We start from the raw sequence: 22,036 nt of genomic DNA, 5'->3' as shown, positions 1-22,036 counted from the left end.
TGGGGGGTTTGACCAGGAATGATCAAACTGCTCATTCAAGGAGGGTGATGGGTCTGTGGTAACACGGGCAATATTGAAGCTCATTAACTTTAAAAATTCGCAATGCTTTAAATAGAATCAATGCACAGTCAGAGCTTTAAATACAAAATTCAAAGTTGTCACCTGCCACCGCTGGCACTTGTCATTTACTCTAAACGGGAATGTTGAGGGGAGTTTGACTGAATTTTCGATATTTCTCACATCTCTAGAGCTAAATGTCTGCCCCTTGAGCTTATTAGAAAAGATGTGGATTCAGTCTTTAGAAAACTGGACACGATTTCAGTGCCTGTGTGAACCAACCATGTGAAAATCTGAACTGTGGCTGAAACAAGACAAACTTAAAAAAGCAAAAGAAGACAGGATTATTCTTTTTTGAAGGAGGCAGGTGGCAACTATATTGAATATATTGTATATCAACACAGTGATTTGCATGGTAGTCCCGTAGACTTCATCTTTTAATTTTTTCTTTATCATTTACAATGACTGGTTAGCAGCTCATCTATATAGGTTATAAAGTGATACCATAAATAATTGGCTTATAAAACCAGAAGGTAGGGCATTATCACAGTGTCATTGCAGAATTTTTGTAATATATAATACACCTATATAATAGAAATTAAGTTACTGTTTAACCTGACATTATTATTTGGCTAGAAATTTTATTCTGATACTGCTATTCTGGCCATTTGTTTATCCATCTGGATCTGTTACAGTATCAGCACTCAGGAAGAAGCAAAACATTTGCAATGTATAGCTTCGTGTTGATAGAATGTGGCAGACCCCATAGAAGTGCTCTGCTTGACACCAGTTTATTTCTGGAGGGTGGGCTGCTTCCAGGCCTATTGTCATTTTTTGAAGAACAGTAATCATAAACATATTTACTGATGCAGTTTTGAAACCAACATGCGCATATCTGGAAACTCTGCAAGGTGAATTTGTTCCTTTTTCACTAACGGATAATTCTTGGGGAAACTGGCAAAAGTTCCTTCATCTCTTTCACTGCATTGAATATAGAAATGCTCATTTTATCCATGCTCACATTTCAATCTGAAGTAATTCATTGCACTGTTTTGATATCATATATAATGTATTAATGTGAATAAGTTATTTAGTGGTCAGGCTCTTCTATTATTTAGCCTTTTGATGTCTTTTTGACAAGGCAAACAGAGAGAGAGAGAGCAAATATTTAAATATATCATAAATAATATGCCCCGTGAGAAGCAGTTCTGCCTAAGAAAACGTCTGTTTAAGTCCTGCAGACTGATGAAATGTTCCCAGGAGATGGATAAGTTAGATGGATATTCCAGTATGAGCCATTAGTACATTCACTCAAAGTAAGGTATTATGGGCTGTGGCATCCTAATTGCCTGGTGGGAGCAAAGTTGGCTACTTAGCTAAGCCTGAAGGTGCAAGCTAAGGAACATCTACACCTGTCAGGCCTGAAGGAGCAGTTCTTGGGTCTGCTAGCTTAGCTAGTTAGTGCTTAGCATTGCTGCTGTCACGGCAATTGGAAATGATGGCTGCCGAAAGAAGCCAAGTTAGGGTGATCTTTAGGCTGGCTGTGTGTAACTCTGACAAGTTGGATTGCAAAGCACTGCATCATTCGTAGTGTTTTGTAAGTTGCTGGCAAAGCTAAACTCTGGCTACAGCACACTGAAGAGCCCCAGAAATTGAAATATTTGCCTTGGGGCTGCTGCAGATGGAAGGAGAACTAACAGGCTGAGCAGTGCTCAGTAGTCTTCCACTTTTATATTATTGCATATACTGTGCTCCCTTGCATGTATTTGCATTTTACTTGTATTAAAATACATACTTTTGAAGTAAAATGCTCTTGACATCTTGCATGTAATCACATCACTGAAGAAGACCGGTGCCTGCTTTTCCATTTTACTATTCCTAAAAATAGAAAGAAAAAAATCCATCATTCAGCTACTCTTTGGATTTTTTTTTCTTACTATTCTGAGAGCAACTGAAAGTGTCTATTTTGCTGTTCACAGACAAGACAGTTTGGCCCAAATTCAGCCTAGATATTTATTCTTACTGTGGCCTGGCAATACTCTTATTTACTCTTACTCTTGTATCAGTGTTGTTGATCATATACAATATAAACAAAACAACAGAATTATATAGACTGTCCCTCCAAAGCAAACAGTAGTTCATCAATGGCTGGGATCCCACTCAGCCAGACTGGTGAGGTCTCTTTTGTCCCTTTTTGAGTGCTACAGTTGAAGAAAACATGACCTGCAAGGAAAGAGAGAAGGAACTGGATTAGTTTAGGGAAGAAAAGTCTAAGGGGAGGCATGATAGCAGTGTTCCCTAAACAGCGCTAAAGGCTGTATGAAGAGTTGGGGGGGGGGGTGTTCTGGCTTCCCCTATCCATGGGGGACAGAACAGGACATACTAGACTTAAATTGCATTAAGAAAAATTCAATATGGAGATTAGAAAATAGTGTTAGAATAATATTAGGAAACATTTAGCAAATACAAGTGAAACACTAAAATATGTTCCTAGGGGAGAGTGTAATACTGGAACACCTCAACACTGGAAGTCCTTAAGAAAAAGTGATACAACCATCTGCCAGGAATGATGGAGGTGTATTTTACCCTGTTGGAAAATGCAGTGGACTGGATCAGCTCTTGAGGTCTCTTCCAAGCCCTATTCTTTTAATTAAAAAAAAAAAAATTTTTTTAAACAAAATCTCTGCCAGCGTGCCTTCTAGTGCAGCAAATTATCTCAATACAAGCAGGATAGAATTGCTGTACAGCCAGAAATCCTTTATTCAAAATATTGGGACTCTGATCTTCAAGCATGGCTCTGTAGATAGATGCAGTTGTGAGGGCAGACTTACTTCAAATGCATCAAATATGCCCTTACAGTTTTGTAGCTCTCCAGCACATTTTGTGTGTGGAAAAAGCTGATCTGGATATGCATAAATCACTGTTACAGTTGAAAGCACTGAAAAGCTTTATATCCAATGAATGTTGGGGATGCTGGTTTTAAGTTATGCATTTCATGGAAATGGGAGAAAGGAACCAGTAAATACAGCTTGTAAAGTAACTAAACTTCTAACTCTTTCTCCTCATGGCAGCTGTTAGCCCAAATCTCCTTAAAGGAGAGAGGAGTATTGCTGAATGGCAGCTGTTATTTACCAGCTGACTAGCTGCTGTCATGTGTGTAAAATAGGCAGCTTCTCTTCTCTTTTCTTGTCTCTCCATTCAGCAGCATCTTTTCCTCCCTTCTGTTAATCCTGTCTTTCCTGGTGTCACCCCATCTGTTGCTGTTTTATAACCCACCCACAGTTGTCTCCCCCCCCCCCCCCCAAATGAAAATGTGCATTTAATAGTGGAAGCCTGAGATTCAGACTCTTACCAGCCCCCAAGAGGAAACCAGGAAACAAGAGGAACAGGGAACCCAGCAGGAGCCCAGTCTATCATTACGTGGGATATCACCACATTTAACTTGCACAGCTAGATGGCCAGTGTTGTATATGAAAATAGACTTTCTTATTGTCTTCCTTTAAACAGGCTGGATGTGTGCAGTCATCAAAGAAAAAGCAGAGTACAGATTCCAAGCTGTTTAAGTTTAGCTAAATTTTGCACTAAATACTGAAGCTAGTGCAGAAAGCAATAAAAGTATTTAAATAAAAGAAATCTGAAGGAGAAGTACGGCTTCCAAAAAGTGAACTGGGAGATTGCTGTGAGGTTTTTGTTTGTTTTGTTTTGTTTTCTCTGAATATGCTTTTGTTGTATTAATATTCAATTACAAATTATCGTGATGGTATGCAGTTGATATAGGCAGTACTCATTGCTACTGCAGTGTTAAAACGTCTTATCGTTTAAGTCTTCATCCATGTCATGTAGTATGTTATATGTAGTTAGATGTAATCATCCTATTTTTGTGTTTGTCTTTGCCTGATTGCTTTTGCAACCAATATTGCCCGTGCTGCCTCTAACCTTTACACAAATCTCTGTTCCCCAGGCATTCTCTTCCTGCTTTTACCTGTCACGGCTTGCTTTTAATAATTGGCAAAACCTGCATGATAAACTCACTGGGAAAGGCTACTCGCTTCGTGCTGTGGGAGAAGTCCCACTTCATAGTTTGTTGGTCCTGTAATTCTGCAAATGTTATAAAGCTGCTCTTTTTTTTTTTTTTTTGTAAATGGGGGTTCTCAACTTCCTGATGAGCCAAAGGTGATGTCTGAGACTCCTCTTGCACCAAGCTGTCACTCATGCCAAACTAAGTAAGCTTCAAAGATGGAGTGGATATTTATGTGCATAAAAAGAATGTGCACATTGTGTTTTGTAAAATGAAAGTCTTATCCTTCAAAATTCGCTCTCTCTTACAGTTTAGAAGGAAATCTTTGTGTCTACAGTACGTGTGCCATTCTAGCCCATGGTACTGGATGTTCATGGGGACTGCATACTAGGCTGCATGAATGACGAATCAGATCCATTCTGTTTCAGTATGCTCCATTTTTACCTTTCCCCAATTTAACCTGCCTCTGATTTTTATTTTGTAATGAGTTTGAGTGAAAAGGCAGCACTGACATTGAGTATGAGGTTATATAAAAAGGATTTGACTACAGAAATGGAACACTGGTAAACAATTGTGTTGATCTGCACTTGAAGATGGAAGAACACCAGTATAGGACTGCAAGTTGCTGAAACCCATTCAGTGATCTGTGCAGCTGGACAAAACAAGCTCTCATCTTTGACTCATTTGTATAAGAGAAGTCCATTTATACATTGAGAGGACCTTGCTGTCCTCATGATATTACCTGCTCCCATGCAAAACTGCAATTCTTTTTGTTTTTAATAATGTGCAAGTGCATTTTGATACAGAGCTGAATGTTGTCTTCTGTTATGGGTGGAACTTGTCTCAAGAATGAGCTGTGTGATACAAATGATGCATCATGTTTCTGACTACCGAACAATAAAGAAAAATGCTCATACCTACAAGTAAAGATAAAAAGGGAGAAATGGAGGCATGCTGGAAGCATAAAGATATACAGAGTCTGTGTATCCAGAACCTTTGAACAACCCATCTTTATTGCATGGAAAAATAAGATTTTTTTATATAGTCAATTATTCATAAGCTATGAACAGTGCAGCAGAATTTTTCTTTACTGTAAACTGAGTTAGTATGTCACTTCTCAGAAGAACTTTCTATGCTGCTCAATTCTGATTTTTGACTTGTAGCTGGATGTTTATCCCATTTCAGGTACTTTCTTATACTTTGGCATATGTTTTCCTTCTGATATCTGAGACATTATTGTTCAGAAAAAATGCATTATACCCTACTGGCTTTCTGAGCATGTTACCTTCCCCCAGATGCAGCTGTTTCAGAGGTCTTCTCCCTCCCTCTTTAATTTCCAGAAATTTTCAAGGAATGGAGGGCAGACAACATGATTACTGAGCTGCATTGCAATTTCATTGACAAAGGTAGAATATCTAATTTGTATGGGCACAGTGAAGCTGTACTTTAACTCCTTGAGAATAAATTACGTGAGTTTGTACCATGAGCAGAGTCTGTCTGACCAGCATGTCTCTCAGAAAAAGCTTTGTCATTAGGATTGTACGTCTGCTGGTCCAGGCCACTTGCACTTTTACAGTCACTAGCTCTTCAGCGATTCAGAGGTCTCCTCTTCTGTGCGTGGACACAGTTTAGGTAACAAGGAATGTTCCACATAGGAGAATGCTGACATTGGATAATGGCTAGTAAAGTATTGAGCCTTTTTTTTTTTTCATGATTCATTTTTTTTAATAAACTACTCATTTAGATTCCCCAAAGTTAAAACAACTTCCTCCAGGTAGTAGGTAGGCATGCAGGTGTTGTGTCTGAATATTAATGATGCAAAGTGGTGAAGGCTTTTTCTAGTATGGAAGTATAGCACAGAAGTAGGGATTCTGAAATCAACCTAGTAAACCTACTTCATTCAGGATAAGATTAATCTTAAAATACTTTTAAGAATAGAGCTAAGTCAAATGGGATACTGAGATATGTTGCCTACTCAGTTATCCAAGTGGCTAAAAGGATCTCTCCCTGATAAAATAAAGTTCTTGGCACTACAGATGAAAATACAAGCTTCTATTTCCCAAGGACATCTCCCCCCCACCAAAATCTAATAGTTGTTTTGTTGGAAAGTTAACTAAAGCTCCCTTCTATTCATTGTAACCTTTTCATATCTTCTGTCCAGTACTGCTGTTTCAAGTGTTGACAGACTAGGCGACATAGTCTGACACAGAAATCACTGAAATGCCACACACTGAGTGTATTATAAGGAATGAGTACTAAAAATAAAACTGCATTGCAGAGCAATATATTCTTAATCTTTAGAAATAAGCATGAAGTACTTAACTTTACATCAAATTGATATTTCAGTTGGTCAGGTGGTTTGAAATCTTTTCAAAATTTAGGATTAAATAACAAAAAGTAATAACACAAAATATAGTAATACCAAAGAGAATCTGATATCAGGGCATACTTTTTAAATAGGAATTTTGTTGCTCTTGTTTAGGCACAATTTAATAGTCCTTTTTCATCTCCACCAAGGATAGTAATCTTGGGAGTCTTAGTGCAGAGAGACACTAATAGCCAGTGTCAATTTTTTTTATGCAGACTTTGGAAATAATAGACTTTACTGGGAGGGACCTCAAAATAATATTTAGTCCTTTGTTAATGACTTGCTTTTAATTGAGGGATCACTTAAGCTTTTCAGAAAAGCCTGCTAAATTGCTTTTGGAGATGGGAGGAACTGAGAAAATACTTTAGGTAAATAAAATACTAAAAATAATCATTTCGATACTCTTAAATTACACTGAATTGCATTAAATTGTCTTTAATTATAGCAGTAATGATTAAAAAGCACTAATGTGCTCACTGGATTTGCATTTTTTCAAAGGGACGGGTATCAACAGCAGTTGGGAACTAGCAATTACTTCTCATGTTTTGCAGGCTGCAGTGATCCGTAGTGTGTCAGTTGAGTAACAGTAATCTAATCCATATCCCCCTCTCAACTACAATCAACTATTAGATGAAGTAAAAACTTTATAATACATATAATGAATGTAAAACATATATACTACACAGACACAAGCAATATAGAGATATGTATGTGAATTAGGCTATAAGAGTATAGTACTTCCATGTATGCAGTGTGTATAAACTATGTTTTTAAAGCAGAGTTAGGGTAGGACTTGGTGCAACTGCATAAGTTCTGTATCACAAACTGCAGCGTTTAACTATTGACAGACCTTTTTTGTTGTATGAAGATACATCTTGGATAACCTGCCAATGACTAATGAAAACTCTTAGTTAAATTACGGCTGTTTGTCCTTGAAAACCTCCAGTGATATTGTGCCTTCTCTATGCTCTTTTTAGCTGTATGTAACAGTTAAACTAAAGATTAGGAAAAAAAGTAACTTTTTTGCTGCAATTAAAACACATTGCATCTTGCTCCATACTCAGTGAATATGAAGAGCAATTACTATAGTTTTATTTCAGTTAATTTCAGATATTTGGAAATACACTCCCATCTTTTTTAAGCTAAACAAGTTCCCAGTGTTTCCTCATAGACCAAGTCATTGATCTCTTAGGGTTTTTTTTTTTCCTTCTTGTCTGAATTCTTTCTAGGAAGTTAATATTTTTTTGTTTTTTGTTTTTGTTTTTTGAAGTGGGTCCCAAATACAGACACTGTAATTAAGCTTAACTTTTATTAGTGCTTAGTAGAATAGAAAGACTCTCATTTATGTTTTATATGAAGTTTCTGATTATACATTCCAGTGTAATAGTTTGCTGGGACGTTTTTGTAATAGCATGATGTTTTGACTCACATTCAGTTTGAGAATTACTAACTTTCTGTGGGCACATGTGAATTCATGTGCGTGCAAACACACACATGGTCTTTTCTGGAAAACTGCTATGTCTTTATTTGCTCACCATTCTGTATTTGTGCAGTTGATTATTCTTACCTAAATGCAGTAAGTTCTGCTTGCCTGTATTGTGTCCTGTTCCTGAAGACCACCTCTGCAGTTCATTGAGGTCACTTTCAATACTAATTTCTGCCAAAATTTTTGGTAGTCCCTTCCTGCTTAGTGTCATCTGCACATTTAGTGAGTGTTCCCTCTATTCAGTCATCCAAGATACAAATGAAAAAATTGAATCACGCTGGACTCTGAACAGAAACTTTCAGGACCTTTCTTCATGCATCTTCTCATACTAAGTGAACCATTAATTAATACTCTGTGTGCAGCTTTACATCAATAATAGTTTCATTTTATACTCTGTATAAGATTTCTGTATACTCATACCTTGGTTATGAGACTTCAATATTAGATTGTCAGAAGTCAAACTATATGGCACCTGCTGCTTTTGCCCCACTTGAAAGATCTGTTCCATGGTTTGAACATTGGTCTGGCCTGATTTGTCTATGATAAATCCATGCTTTCTGTTACTGATCTTGTTATCTTTTAGGTGCTCATAGACAGATTTATTTATTTATGTACAAATGCTTTCCTGGAAATTGAAGTGAAGCCAGCTGGCTAGTAGTTTCATGTCCCCTCCTTTTGACCTTTTATCTTTTTTAAAGACAGGTACTACATTTTCTGTTTTCCAGTTGCTGGAACCTTACTCTGTGACAGCTGAGAAGTTATTGCTAATAACTATGATTGCTGCTGCTAATTCCTGAAGTACTCTAGTGTTTTTCATCCTGCCCAGTTGGTTTGAAAGCATCTACTGCATTCAAGAAGTATCTAAAATAATAGGAAGTAATCTCAACAACTCTTGTTTTTCAGTGATTTAAGGAGCCCAACATTAATATCACTAAGATTTTTTTCATACAGTAAATGTGTTGAAAGAAAAGGAAAATGAACATATATACCTACACATACACTCTGCATTTTACTAGAAATTTCAAGTTAAAATAGCTAGTTGTCATTAGAAAGGAGGTATTTACACTTGCTACCACTAGTGGAAAAACTTCACTGCCCTGCATACATTTGAAATATAATATGCTAATTCTCACATATTGGTCTGGCAGTTCTTGATTTACATTTTAATGCTTCAACTGTCATTACCTACACATCAGAACTGACCTTCAGGCTTATGGCAACATCTGGGTATTTGTAAATCCCCCTCGGCCCCCCCCCCCCTTCTCTAGGTGAGTAATTCACCTTCTTTGAAGCAAATGCGGGTGCTTGCTTAAAAATCAAGGGATCTGCTGTAAATGTTTTTCTGATGACAACTGGGAGTTCAGTGGTATCCATTTGTACCACAGAATATTACTAATGCTTTATAAATGAGTCATTGAAAGCCTGATTGACCTCTCTTCAGAATCCTTCTCTTCCCATTCTCTGTAATTATATACTTTCTATATAAAACTTGGCATCATTAACCAACCATAAAACTTTCAATTAAGAAAACAATACCGTTCCCCAATTCTTTTTTAAGATACAGCTTTGTTAAGATTTGTTTATTGGATGGGGATATTTTCTTTGTGTGTCAATGAAAAGCCTAAGAATCGCATAAAACTTTGTTTAAATTTTTTGGAATCTTGATAAGCAAAACCTGATCTGCAAGCTGAAGGTCTGCAGAGGGATTTATCTTGGTAAAAGGAATTCATAGGAGGCCCTTAGCTCTCTCCTGAACACATGCAATTTGGATAGAAAGGAAGAGATTTAATTAAATTATCAGCTCATCTCAAGGAAGGGCCTTTGCTGTTTTTATTTTGCTTCTTGATCATATCAAGAAAATTAATTAATAAAATTGCAGTGGGACTACCTAGACAGTGACTATACCATGCCTCTTGGTTAAGCTATTCCTGTACCTTAATAAGAAACTGTAAATTAATCTTGGTCTACAGCTTTAGAGAGAATGGCCTGTATGGGAATTTTGTTTTGGATACTGAGTTCTGCTGGCACAATATTACAGAAAAATGCCAGTTTTCCATCCCAGTAGGAAAAATACGTATGCATCTTTCTGTCTTTCTACTGGAGATACTAAGCTGCTTTTTTTGGTCATGTAGGTTTGCCTCTGACAACCCCTGATAGATAAGGACTTGCTTATATCAGGCTCGTTTCAGACACGGGTGAAACATTTTAACTTGCCTGTTCGTTCTGAGGTATAAATATTATCCCCCATAGTCACAGTCTTGTACAACTAACTGTCTTGCACTGAAACAGCTATCAGCGGATTCCCAACTTTGTTCTGCCTGTAATGTAATCAGTGGCCACCATACACTGCTCCACCCACGTATGTGTGTCAAGGCTGAGTCATTTCTCTTATTCTTCTGTCTACTGCCTTGAGGTCTAAGAGTTTTCCTGTCTGTCTTAGACCCGGTTCTTTGATGGGTTGTTTATTTGCCACATGAAATCGTCTTTCAGAACATTTAATGAACAGCATCTAACACTTGCAGGATAGATGGCATCAGTGATCAATCCTGTCTTGCCATCTCTAATGATACTGATTCTTCTCTCCTTCACTAGTAACTTTTACCAATATTGCTGTTTCTGGTTTCTCTTATCAAATGGGTTTTGATTGTGTCAGATGCAAGAAATTATAGAGGGTGCTTTTCAAGGCAAATGACACAGTAAAACTGCAAAATTTGATAAGACCATACAACATTTGAAATATTGCATCCTGAACTGCTTGTCAAAGTTGAGCATCATTTTTGTTGAACCAAGTTCCAGGATTATAATCTTGGAAGAAATCTGCTGGGGGGCACCCTAATACAGTAACGTTCAATAATACCTTATGAAAGAAGACTTTGAGGTTTTCATTTCTTAGTGCAAAGAGGTGAAGTAAAACTGATATGTTGAAGTAGACAAATTAAAATAAATACCTTTTTGACAACAGAATGGGTGGTGGTTATGGATCCTGTGTTGCATTTGAAAGAGATTTGCAGAGTGGTTGCAGTTCTATGTTACTGTTACTGAGACGCAAGTAACAGCTTGATGAGGATGAAATAGTGCATTTCTTCTTTATCTGTTTTGCAGAGAGGAGTCAGGATAGCACTGCAGCAGTGCTCTCTGACTCCAGTTCCACACAGGATATGTTTAATGAGCCTGCCAGTTCTCAAGACAGCCTGAGGAAGTCTTACACAGAGAAGAGGATTTCTGCTTCCTGTTCTGATGCACTGGTACCCAACAAAGACACCCCGGGATCTACAGAGGAAAAGAGTACGACCATTTTAATAGATAGTATCAGCTAGTATATTTTAATTAAAATGTTTCTTCTAGCATGCAGAAGCATTGAAATATGCTGCACTGTGAGTGAGAATTTTAATTAGACATTGCTGCGTGTATGTGTGTAGCTTGAAATTAGAACTGTTTATTGTTCATATAGCCATCATCCCAATTTGCTTTATTTTAAAACCTTATGAACTGAAGAATTATGTGATAAATTGCTGTCTGTGATAGCCGTTTGGCTGGCTTTCCTTCCTTCCTTAGATATTGATGCCCTTTTTGTTCTGGCCCAGTAACAGACTGACATTCAGTACCTAGAAGAGCACAGACAGTGGAATTAGATATTTTATTCCCCTGGATATTTTATTTCAGTAGAGGAGTGGGATTGCTCTCTGCCACAGTTTTCCATATAAAATACCTTAGTGTTCCATATTCCCCTGGAAAAATTGTTTCAAAAAAAATTTTTTTTAGACCTTCCAGTATCCATTAGCTGGAATTTCCCTCTCTTTCTCTGTACAGTTGGATGTGGTAGCAGGGCAACTGGACTTCATTAGGGGAAGAGATATGGAAAACAAGACTGATATTTTATTTTTGCCTATGCTTCTGGATTGTGTGCCTTTTGAAATGTGGGCTGATAAGTCTTTTCTGCTAGTTTAGACTATGTTTTAGTCTCTTCCAATTTCAGAGATATGCGAAGCATGGTATATGAATAGCCCTGATTCATTTCACTGATCTCGCTGGGGACAAGTGCCTGCTAATTATTTTTTTATTAATGTTGCATATATAAAAAATTTTGTAGTTTATTTTTAAGAATATTTTATGTCAGTCTTGCCTGAGTTAAGGAAATCTGTGGTGATATGTTTGCGTATGTATAGTGAGGTAGATACCAGTCCCTAAATTTATAAAACTCTGCTTACACTATCATTAATTCTAGTAACCTTTTGAAAGCTGAATTAAAAGCATGGCTCTTTGTCAGGCTTGCAGTGAGTTGTGCTATTGCCATCAGCTGTATGTCTGGAAAACTGCTGAATGCATCTTTGTAGTATTGATATTCATTAGAACAAATGTTGTATCTGAAAAGTACCTTCCTGACTTAACTACAAATATTATTGAATGTTAGGGTTTATTAAAGCTTAAAAAGCTTAAATGATACCTGTATGGTTTTTTTATTCACTATGTGCATTGCACAAATATTTTCCATTTAATACATATACATGCTTTCATTACCTGTGCTACATGAGCTGCTAAAAATTTTTCCACTTGTTTGAATTGTCTAAAGCATAATTAAATGACAACAAAATCCAAAAGCAAAGCAACCTCTATAAACTAAAGGCCTATAGACTTGCCATATATAAGGTACTTGAAAAAATGCTTTTAGGAAATGCTCAAAGATTCATACTATAATGCTATCTGTAGAGTAAAATGATGGTGGATAGATTTCTTCAAGCAATTTTTGAAAAATTTCTGGCCTGGAAAACATTCTTGACTTGAAATTCAGCTTTATCAGGGTAAAAGCTAAAGAGCAAGTTAATCCTTGTTTAGTGGCCTCTAGCCCATTGGGAGATAAGATCTAATGCAAGAGGTTCTTTATCTGAGCAAAGGCAGTAAAATTCTGTGACAAAAAATCAAAGCTGAAAATGTAAACTGCATGTCTCATGCGTGTTTTCAGCAGTAAAGACTAGCTAACATGAAATGAGAAAGTTTCCACTGTAACAATGTTTTCTAATGTGAGATTTGGTATCCTTCAAGAAAAGATGGGTCGACTGAACTACGATTACTGAGTTCACTGCAAAAATATTTGGATGTAACTGTAGGTCCTGTATTATCCAGAAGGCCAGATTAGCTGCTGATCGTTTTTTCTGAGCCTAAATCATATTCTAAAATTGTGTTCTTCTAGATAGATTGTTAAAAATAACAAATTCTACTTGACGGGATAACTTTATTTTTCTGTTCCTTCTTTCTTTCTTTGCAGTGTCTGTTTTTTAATTTAATTTCTTCTTTTGCTTCTCCCCCCCTTCCCATTCTTTTCCAACACTGTATAAATCCTGCACTGGGTAAAGTAAGCTGACTTAGTACTATTGCTCAGGGAAAAGTCCCAAATAAAGATGACGGAGAGATCAGTGTGTGTGGCTCTGTTAATGAGCTGAAGATGACTTATTAAACACCAAGAGTAGTAATAATTTTTCAGGAAGCACTGGGATAATTCTGTGTGTACTTTAATGAAGAAAAGGATTACCATTTGTTTTATATCATTTTTGTCATGCAGTCTACTGTTAATGTTCCAGTTGCAGGAAAGTCAGAAGAGCTGCTGGAGAACTCAGAATCGTACCATTCTGCTGAGCCTCCTGGCCAAAAAGTTCTGCTGGATTCTCAGTCTGCTTCTGGCAATCCCATGAAAGCTGCGATCCCCCCACCTTCCCAGTGGGACTGCAAAAAGAAACCTGAACCTTGTGGAGATGCATCTGAATTTCCTCAGTGTCTTCCAGCAGACCTTGAGGAGCAGCGGAAGTTCCTGACGGAGCAGTGTATTGCCTCCTTCTGCCTGTGTCTCAGCCGTTTTCCCCAGCACTACAAGAGCCTCTACAGATTGGCTTATCTCTACACATACAGCAAAACACACAAGGTGAGACAAACCGCTGATACAGTAGCTGGTTGGCTGTTGGTTTATTGCCTGAGTAAGTAAACCATATTGCTGTTTGTGTTGATTCAGGAGTCTCAGTATTAAAATGCAGCAGATAGTTTGTTTACTCCAGTTTGGATTGAAACTATGCTTTGGGAAGTCTGCTGCTCCTAGATCGTTTATGATTTGTGTGTGTGAGGCCAGATGAGCAGGGAATTCCTTTTTTTATTATTGAACTAAGTTATTTTTTGTCATTCAGCAAAGAAATAGCTTTTAGCTATGTCACATGAATGATGATATTCTTGTAAAAATGACAGTAATTATTTCTTTTAACGAATAAGTGGACTGAAAAGTGACTTGAAAGCAGAAATTCATCAGTATTGATGTAAAAACACATCAGGTGACACAGATATGCTTGCTGGGTGTCTTAGGTCTTCATCTATAGAATGAAAGTTTCCCTAGTGTCAGAGCATAGAGACAATTAGTTGTATGAACACACATAAGGTGAGAGTGGGTGCTTTAAAATGTAAGATTTGATGTTTTTGTAGGTATATGACAAATAAAAGCACTAGACTTCTTGCTGCATTCATGAGATCTCATGTACTTTATGTACTATGTACTTTAGGGTAGTGGATTTTAGTCATAAGGAAATAAAGCGGTTCCTCCAAAATGATGCTTTCCAGTCAATCAGCAGTATTTTCACATTTCTGAAAGGATTCCAGGTTGTTTTGAAAGGACTATTCTGGAGCAATCCAGAAAAAGAAGCTAATATAAAGCCACCATGAAAATAGAATTATTATGTATCTACCTCCCATCACAGAGTTGGGGAAGACCCAAGATTTAACACCTACATGCATTCTATTCATCTCCTAGGAGTAAGTGCTTTCTCTAATACTGTGCACAGGGTTAGTGTAGCCACCTGATGACTGTTTAGATATAAAATCCTAACTATCTCTACGCAGTGGTTGAAATAAGAAACAGGGCTTGACCGAAATACAGCTTGAAATACTCCAAAGTGGGATATTGCATTTTTTTTGTCTCCTGCTCCTTTACTTTGTATTTTCATCTCCTTGAGTATGACAAAATTATTTGCTGTTTAGAAATCACTGAATGAAAGTCAGTCAGAAATCCTGGTGTGCACAAGCCTGTGGTATTGGTTTAGACAAGGCATAAGAGTGTCTTGGTCACTGTAATAGAATGAGTGCATATTTGAGGTGAAGGTAAAATAACTTTCTTCTTCCAGCATGACTCTTGCATGTTCTGCACGGTAGAATTAATTTCAAAGGCCTTCTGCTATTAATTAACATTCTTCTGATTTAAAATCATGCCTTTTTTTTTAGATTGAGCATGTTTATTTTATGTTCAAAGCTGGTAACAGTGTTGCAAAGAGGATTATCTCCCACATAATTAAGCAGTATTTGTAATGCACGCATACTGCATTCTCCTTATGAAAGTGGTAGATGTATATCACTGCAGGAGTCTGGTAAAATCTACTGCATGTGGATGCTATAAAACTTGGTCTACAGGAAGTATGATTTTCATATTTCTGCGATGCTAATCCTTTGTCTTTCTGAAATATCAGCTAGTAAAATGTGTATGAATTGTAAGTCCAAATTCATCAGTTATTTGACTAATTGTGATGATCCAGGTTTGAACCCACAGATTTCGTACTTGGAAGTCTTGTGTCATGTCATATGCTGCAATGCGTTGCTTCTGAATTCTCTTCCCAACCTGTATCAAAGCTTTTATGAGCTGAATTTCCACTCTGTATCCTAATACCGGAAGGGAAGGGAATGGAAGTAAATCATACCACTTAGTACCTGTAATAAAAAACATACTAACAGTACTGCTTCAAATTGAGCAGCAATGTATATTAGCAATCAAGCGTAAGGTGTTGAATATTTCATTTGGCTGTACAGTGATTATCCAGAAAAATATGACCATTTTTTTAAGAAAGATTGTTTTGAAACATTCTTATGCTGTTTGTATGTGACAGTTGTTAATTTCTTCATGGAGCTAATCATTAAGAGGAGCCGTGGATTCTTGCAATCTGTCATTACCGTTGCTGACAAATGATTGTGTATCAACATTCAAAAAGAAAAGCTGCTATTTTCAATTTGTTGGTTCAAATAGCATGTCCTTGCCTGGGGAACTACTTGCAAAATACTTTCCTCAATTTCTTTTCTCTTGATGATGTCTTTCCTTTGCTCTTTATCTCTCTCTGATTTGTGATGTTTTTCTGTATGAAACACACAGTGTTGTCTAAATCTCTCTCCTCCTGGAACTCAACAAACTTGAATCTTGCCTGTTTGAGCGCAGTAGTTATCAGATTCAGCTAGGACTGTTGGGTTTTAATATCCTTTTAAAATTATTTCTGCTGCATGATAAACAACTATTCAACAGCGTAAAAAAACAAAACAAAACTTCGTACTAAGATATATAGGTACACTGCATACTGTCATGAGGTCATAATTTTCTTTTTTAGACTACTGATTTAAGTTCTTCCATAGAGCAACGTCAAATATCTGTGTTATCTTTGACATAATAACATACTGATACACTATATCTTTGGTGGGAGTTTTACTCCTAAACAAATTTAAAACACAAAAGGCAGCTACTGCAGCAATAACCAGAGTGAGAAGAATACTTAGATATCCTGCTAACAAGCCAAATATAAAAAAAACAACCCCCCCCCCAAAAAAACAACTAGATAAATTAGATCAGGTTGAGTTGCTAATGGGGCAGACTAGACTACTGGTAAATTTTAGAAAGCTGAGATTAATTTTAAAATACATACAACCATGTTGGAAAATTCAGCATTTATGTGCCAGTGCCAGGAATTTCTATGAAGAATTTAGACTGATGGCCAAAATTCATGGTTGGCCAGGAAAGCAGAAGATTGGCAGGTCTCCATAGTGCATAGAACAACAAGCTTTCCATATGCAAGCTGTTTTCTCCCATGTTACTCTATTACCGATTTTGCTGTTCGGCAATTAGTAAAAATAGTCATTGGGCTTCCTTTTATTTTTTTTCTTTTCTTTTTCTTTTTTTTTAACATCCTTTTGAAAATCAGCATTTTGTTTGGCTACGCGTTCTGTTTTCTTCGCCCCTCTAAAATTCGGCTTACTCTTTAGAGGCGATTTCTCTTTATTTTGTTCTATCACAGCAAATTTGTACATAGCTGCATTTTTTTTCACGTTGAATAAACGTGCAGGAAAGTGAGGGTGAATTTTCAGAAGTTGTTATTTCATTGCCAGTTTGGACAGTGCTTTTAGTTTCACATTCACCTTGTCTGTCTGTCTTGAAGGGGAGTCTTTGTCCTTTGTGATGTTAAGTTTTTACCTCCAAAATGGCAAGACATCGTTCATCACTATAATTAACAAGTTCTGTGAAAATTGAATATTTACCTGATGTTGTCATGGATCAGTACGTAGAGTGGGTCTGATATTCTTCAACTAGCATATTGTCAGGAAATAAAAATACTTATTTATATACTTTTATAATACGGAATGAAAAATACTTTGCAAATCCTCGAAGGTGCTTCTCACAGATATAGTTTGTATGACTTAGTTTCTTTAAGTTTATATAATCTATTATGTCCATTATTAACAAAGCTCTTAATGGTTTTTAACAATTATTTGCTAGCATCATGGTGTACTATCAGTAATATAAAGTTAGAGTACTTGACAAACTGGCACAGTTCATTAGCTGATCCACAATGTATTCACTGACTGAATGTGGCAGTTGTATTGTGGAGTCATTTTTAAAATTTTTAAAATTCCAGTATCATGGTATGCATTACAGCTGTTTTAATACTATTTCAGGTAAAATGTCCTCTGCTACATTTGGAAGATGAGTTTATGAATTTTGGTTCAGAAAGACAATATGAATTCACTGCCATATCATTCTATCTGTAGCTTTAAAAATATTAATCATCCATCACCTGGATTGAGATATACTGATTTATGCAGTTTAAGGCTTGTGATACTGAGTCCAGATTTGGACCCAGTAACCATGATGCACTTCACAACAGAGACATCAGGGCCTGCCTGACTGTACTGGCAAGGTGTCTTGCATCATCATTCCTAAGAAGACAACAGTGGTTGTGTTGATAATTACTGCTGTGTGAAAGTCTTTCTAATTCAGACTACAGCAATTAATGTCAGGTATAATATAATGTCAATACTGTGCAACTGTTCAGTCAAACCAGGCATAATGCACACATATAAAAATTACCGATTATATGTAGGCTTAATATATACGCACACATACAGACAGGCGTAACATGTAAGCTTAATTTATCTAAGCATTTCAAGTAGCAACAGTTTGGTAATAACGGTTCATTTAAAATGCTACCCTTCAAGGTCAATAGTCTATTTATTCTGCTTTTATTTGATGCTGTAGCACTAGTTCTTAATGAGACAAAGCCTATCTAACAGACTATAAAAGAAAATAGAGGGAAGGACTAAGGTGTATTAGGAAGCTCTGTACACCTCTCAGTAACACGTCAGAGCTCCTGGGTTAGGTAAAGGTGGCTTTTGACACCGTGGAGTTAAAGGGTATCCATCTCTGCGGTGATTCAGATTTCCACTTATCTGACCATGAGAGATTTTCCTTTTCCATTTTGACAATGCAGGTAAACTTTTCTGCAAGTTACTGTCAGTCATCTTGCCTTTGAATCTTGGGGTGATGAGGATGTGGGAGGCAATTGCTGAACTGGAAAGAGTACTTTATAATTGCCCTGAGTCAGACAGCTAAATCCAGCACTTCAGACTGGCAAGCAGTGTGCCAAGAAGAATAAATCCCTTTTACTATGTCCTGGATCTCTTCACCCACTCCTAATAACTCTACCGGCTAAAAACTCAGTGGAGCAGACTGTAAAATCTAATGAGTTGAGACCTGCTCGGGCGTATTTACTGGGAATAACTGATCATGCTGATTTAAGAAGGGCAGTGGAAAATCTGTAACTACATCTTTTATTCCCATTAGTTTTGATTGTGTGAAGTTACCGTGTAATTGCCCCATTTGTCTGAATGATCTTTTTTGCTCCTAGCTAGGTTACTGTCATCATCTGGTTCAATAAAAGCCTATGAATTATATGTACCAAATACATGCATATGGACGGTCAGTATTATGTACATAGCACATCACCAGAGCATGACACCACACTTAATGATCTCTTAACATTTTCAGTATAGAACTCAGATTCAGGAATAATATCCATAGCTTAACTAAAAAAGAAGAAAAAAAATTTTTAGACTGGGGTTTTATATATAAGCTCTGTGGTGGTGGTGTCTCTCGTAAGGTTTTCTTTTGTTTTTTTAAGATAGTTTTAACTGTAAGATTCGTATGACCACACATTAAGCAATTTTTTACTTTGTTTTCACAGTTAGTAGAATCTCCTTATGGTTCTGATTACTTTGATTAGTATAAAATAAAGCATTTATGAGCCTGGATCTTCAGATTTATGATGGGCTTATCATTTTTGCTGGATTCTGATTTTATTCAAAACAGGATGGTTGAAAGATCAAAGTCAACTGTAGGTTTGTTTATTATGATTTTTGCTTCTATTCTATTTCACTGTCAAAAGTAGTAGTACATCGTTCTTTCTGGAATTTGAGTATTGTGAACTGGATCTTCTGTGTGGTAGAGTTTAAGGAGGGGAGCAGAAGAATGACCTGTATTAATACTTTTTGTTTCGGAGTTTTTTAATTGTTAGGCTAATTCTTGGAATGGAGCAGCGTAAAACCACAGTCCCTACCAACTTGCAGTAATTCTTGTTATTTTCGTGTAGATGGTTGGGATTTACAGTAGTCTTCTCTGTAGTTCCTTCCCCTTCTGTATGGGATCCAGCATTGTGAGCTGGGAATGGACTTGTGTGGACCACTGAAGTGGCACTCTCAGTGTCTTCAGTCTTTAGGTTGCCCTAAACAGGAGGACCCTTCAGATGACTTGGCTGTAGTGTGTTTTATTGCCCATGGTACCACAAAGCAGGCATCTCTCACAACTCTCTAGAAGAACAGGAAATGTGCAGACTTGTGAAGTATGCTGCCATTAATTTTTTTAAGAAGATTGTGCTAAGCAAAAATTTTAAGGCACAACTTGCAGGATTCATTTCCTTAGCATATTAAGCTCTGAAAAAATAGATTTTGTGGCCCAGAGTAGGGCGCAGTGTAATCAGTGTAACACAGAAATCCTTAGATGGACTACTGAGTAACTTTGAATGAGGCAGTGCCATCTCTTCCTTAAATGGGGATACATCCATTTTTAGTTCACAAAAATAAAATGGAGAATTTCATACACTTTTGATAGCAATACAACTTAAGGATCAATTCTTGCTGTGTTGACATTAAAGACTGCTTTACCACTGGCTTTCATGGAAGACCAGATTCCTGTGGGTTCTTTTCTGTGTTGTATTTTCTTCTGTAGGTATTTCAGAGTATTGTACAGGTTTAGATTAATTTGATTACAGAAATATATGTTACAGAAGCAGTACAGTAGGAAAAGTGTATAGTTAAAGTTTACATAATTTGCTTTCTTTAATCTTAATTAAATTTGACAGTCTGTGATAATAATTAAATTTGCTGATCCCCTGACTAGCCAGAAAGCACCTTGTGATATTTTTGAATGAACATGCATTTGTCCCACACTAAAGGGAGGCTATCCAAATCCCCTTGACTGTCTCATGTTTGCAGTCATGAAGGTCCCTATATGAATACATATATCAGTTCTCTGAATGAAGTAGTTTTATCATTTCTAAGTCACTGTCTGAGATTTCCAAAATTCAGCTCTTTTGCACATGAATCCATAATTGGCATTTTGCCAGAGGGGAGGCTCTGAATCTGGTAAGACATTGAAGACTCCCACATGGACACTGTCATTAGGACAGAAGCACTTGGGACCGTGCAGGGTTTCTGCTGTTTCCCCAGATTCTTGCAAAGAAAAACATCTGGAAAACAAGCTAAGAATCATCCTGGAAACTTGTTAATAACCAAAAAAGAGTATTGAGGTGATATTACAACTTAGAGGTGATATTACTTGTTGGATGGACATGACTATCAAATTTATGGTTTGTAGAAGTGCATCTCCAGCCAACACAAATTGGAATCCAACATTGTCATTTGTCTCTATAGAACAAAACATCTTCCTGTTTCTTTTGTCTTTTCTATAGTAAAGCTGTCATCCTCTAAAAAAGCCAGTCTGACTCTCAGCTAAGAAGTCAGGAAGTCATTGAAGGAAAAACTGAAGTAAAGCAAAACTTCTGTCAGTGAAACCTTACAATTAATAACTGGCCCATCTGTTAGTACTCCTAAGTGGCGTGTTTTGCCCAGAACCAACAGCTGATCCTAGTTCCCACCTAGCACAAGAGATGTTCGTGTCGGGCACTGAGCTCCTCGAGGGTAATACTTTTATGAATTTTTGATCTTTGTCTCTCGTTTAGTCCCTTACCAATACTTTCTCCATTAACTCATTGAGTAATATTAATCCAATTTGATGACAGGCATAGAATTTTCCACAGAGATTAAGTAAAGTTACATGGATATCAATGGCGGAGTAGAGATAAAAGGCCTAAATGAACGTCACTACTAAAAGAAAGCTGCAGTTTAAGCTTAAGGGTTGCCTTTTCTGTTTGGCCTGCCAGCTGGCCAGGACATGTTTTTTGAGCTCCAAACAGTGTGGTAGTGTCAGCCACAGGGGGGAAGAGCTGGACAACCCGGAGCAGCTGTGGGAAGGGGCGGGATGGCGGGCCCGGGGGTGCCAAGGTGCCTCTGAGGGGGCTTGGCTTGTGGAGGAAGCCTCTAGGACACCCTGGCCAGTTGTTTCCACTGTTCGGGGAGAAACTTCTTGTTTTATACAGAAAATATTTTATCCTGATAACTATAATTCAGCTTTTAACAACAACAACAACAACAACAACAAAAAAGTATTAAATACATTTACAGTTCAGATTTCTCTAGGTGACCGGAGATGGATGGTGGATCTCAAGGAAACGAAGAACAGTCCAAGTCAGTTTAAAAAAGGGTGTGGGGGGGGAGGGGGGGGACAAACCCCCAAACCCCCAAACCTGATGTTATGCGGTTGGATTCAGAAGCTTTAGGGCATTGACTAATCCTCCGCCTCCGCCAGGGCCGATCAGTGCGAGCGCTCGCTCTGTGAAACGAGCTTGCTTTTCCCCACAGAGGGACGTCACCGAGC

The 22,036-nt window shown here is 37.3% G+C and overlaps 1 protein-coding gene across 3 annotated transcripts in view; it reads left to right on the top strand.

The window, feature by feature from the left end:
- CABIN1 (calcineurin binding protein 1) overlaps positions 1-22,036 on the top strand; it is a 129,491-nt gene that overhangs the window by 37,298 nt on the left and 70,157 nt on the right. For 2 of the 3 annotated variants that reach the window (XM_067307303.1, XM_067307302.1), the window contains exons 28-29: positions 11,032-11,214; positions 13,506-13,843. In XM_067307303.1, the coding sequence (XP_067163404.1) occupies positions 11,032-11,214; positions 13,506-13,843 (521 nt within the window). Of the gene's footprint in view, positions 1-5,415; positions 5,482-11,031; positions 11,215-13,505; positions 13,844-22,036 lie in introns of all 3 variants that reach the window. The other variant, XM_067307301.1, reaches the window with a different exon arrangement.

The sequence above is a fragment of the Apteryx mantelli genome, chromosome 17, assembly GCF_036417845.1.
Source record: "Apteryx mantelli isolate bAptMan1 chromosome 17, bAptMan1.hap1, whole genome shotgun sequence".
NCBI lineage: Eukaryota > Metazoa > Chordata > Aves > Apterygiformes > Apterygidae > Apteryx > Apteryx mantelli.
This window is presented reverse-complemented; position numbering and strand designations above follow the sequence as displayed.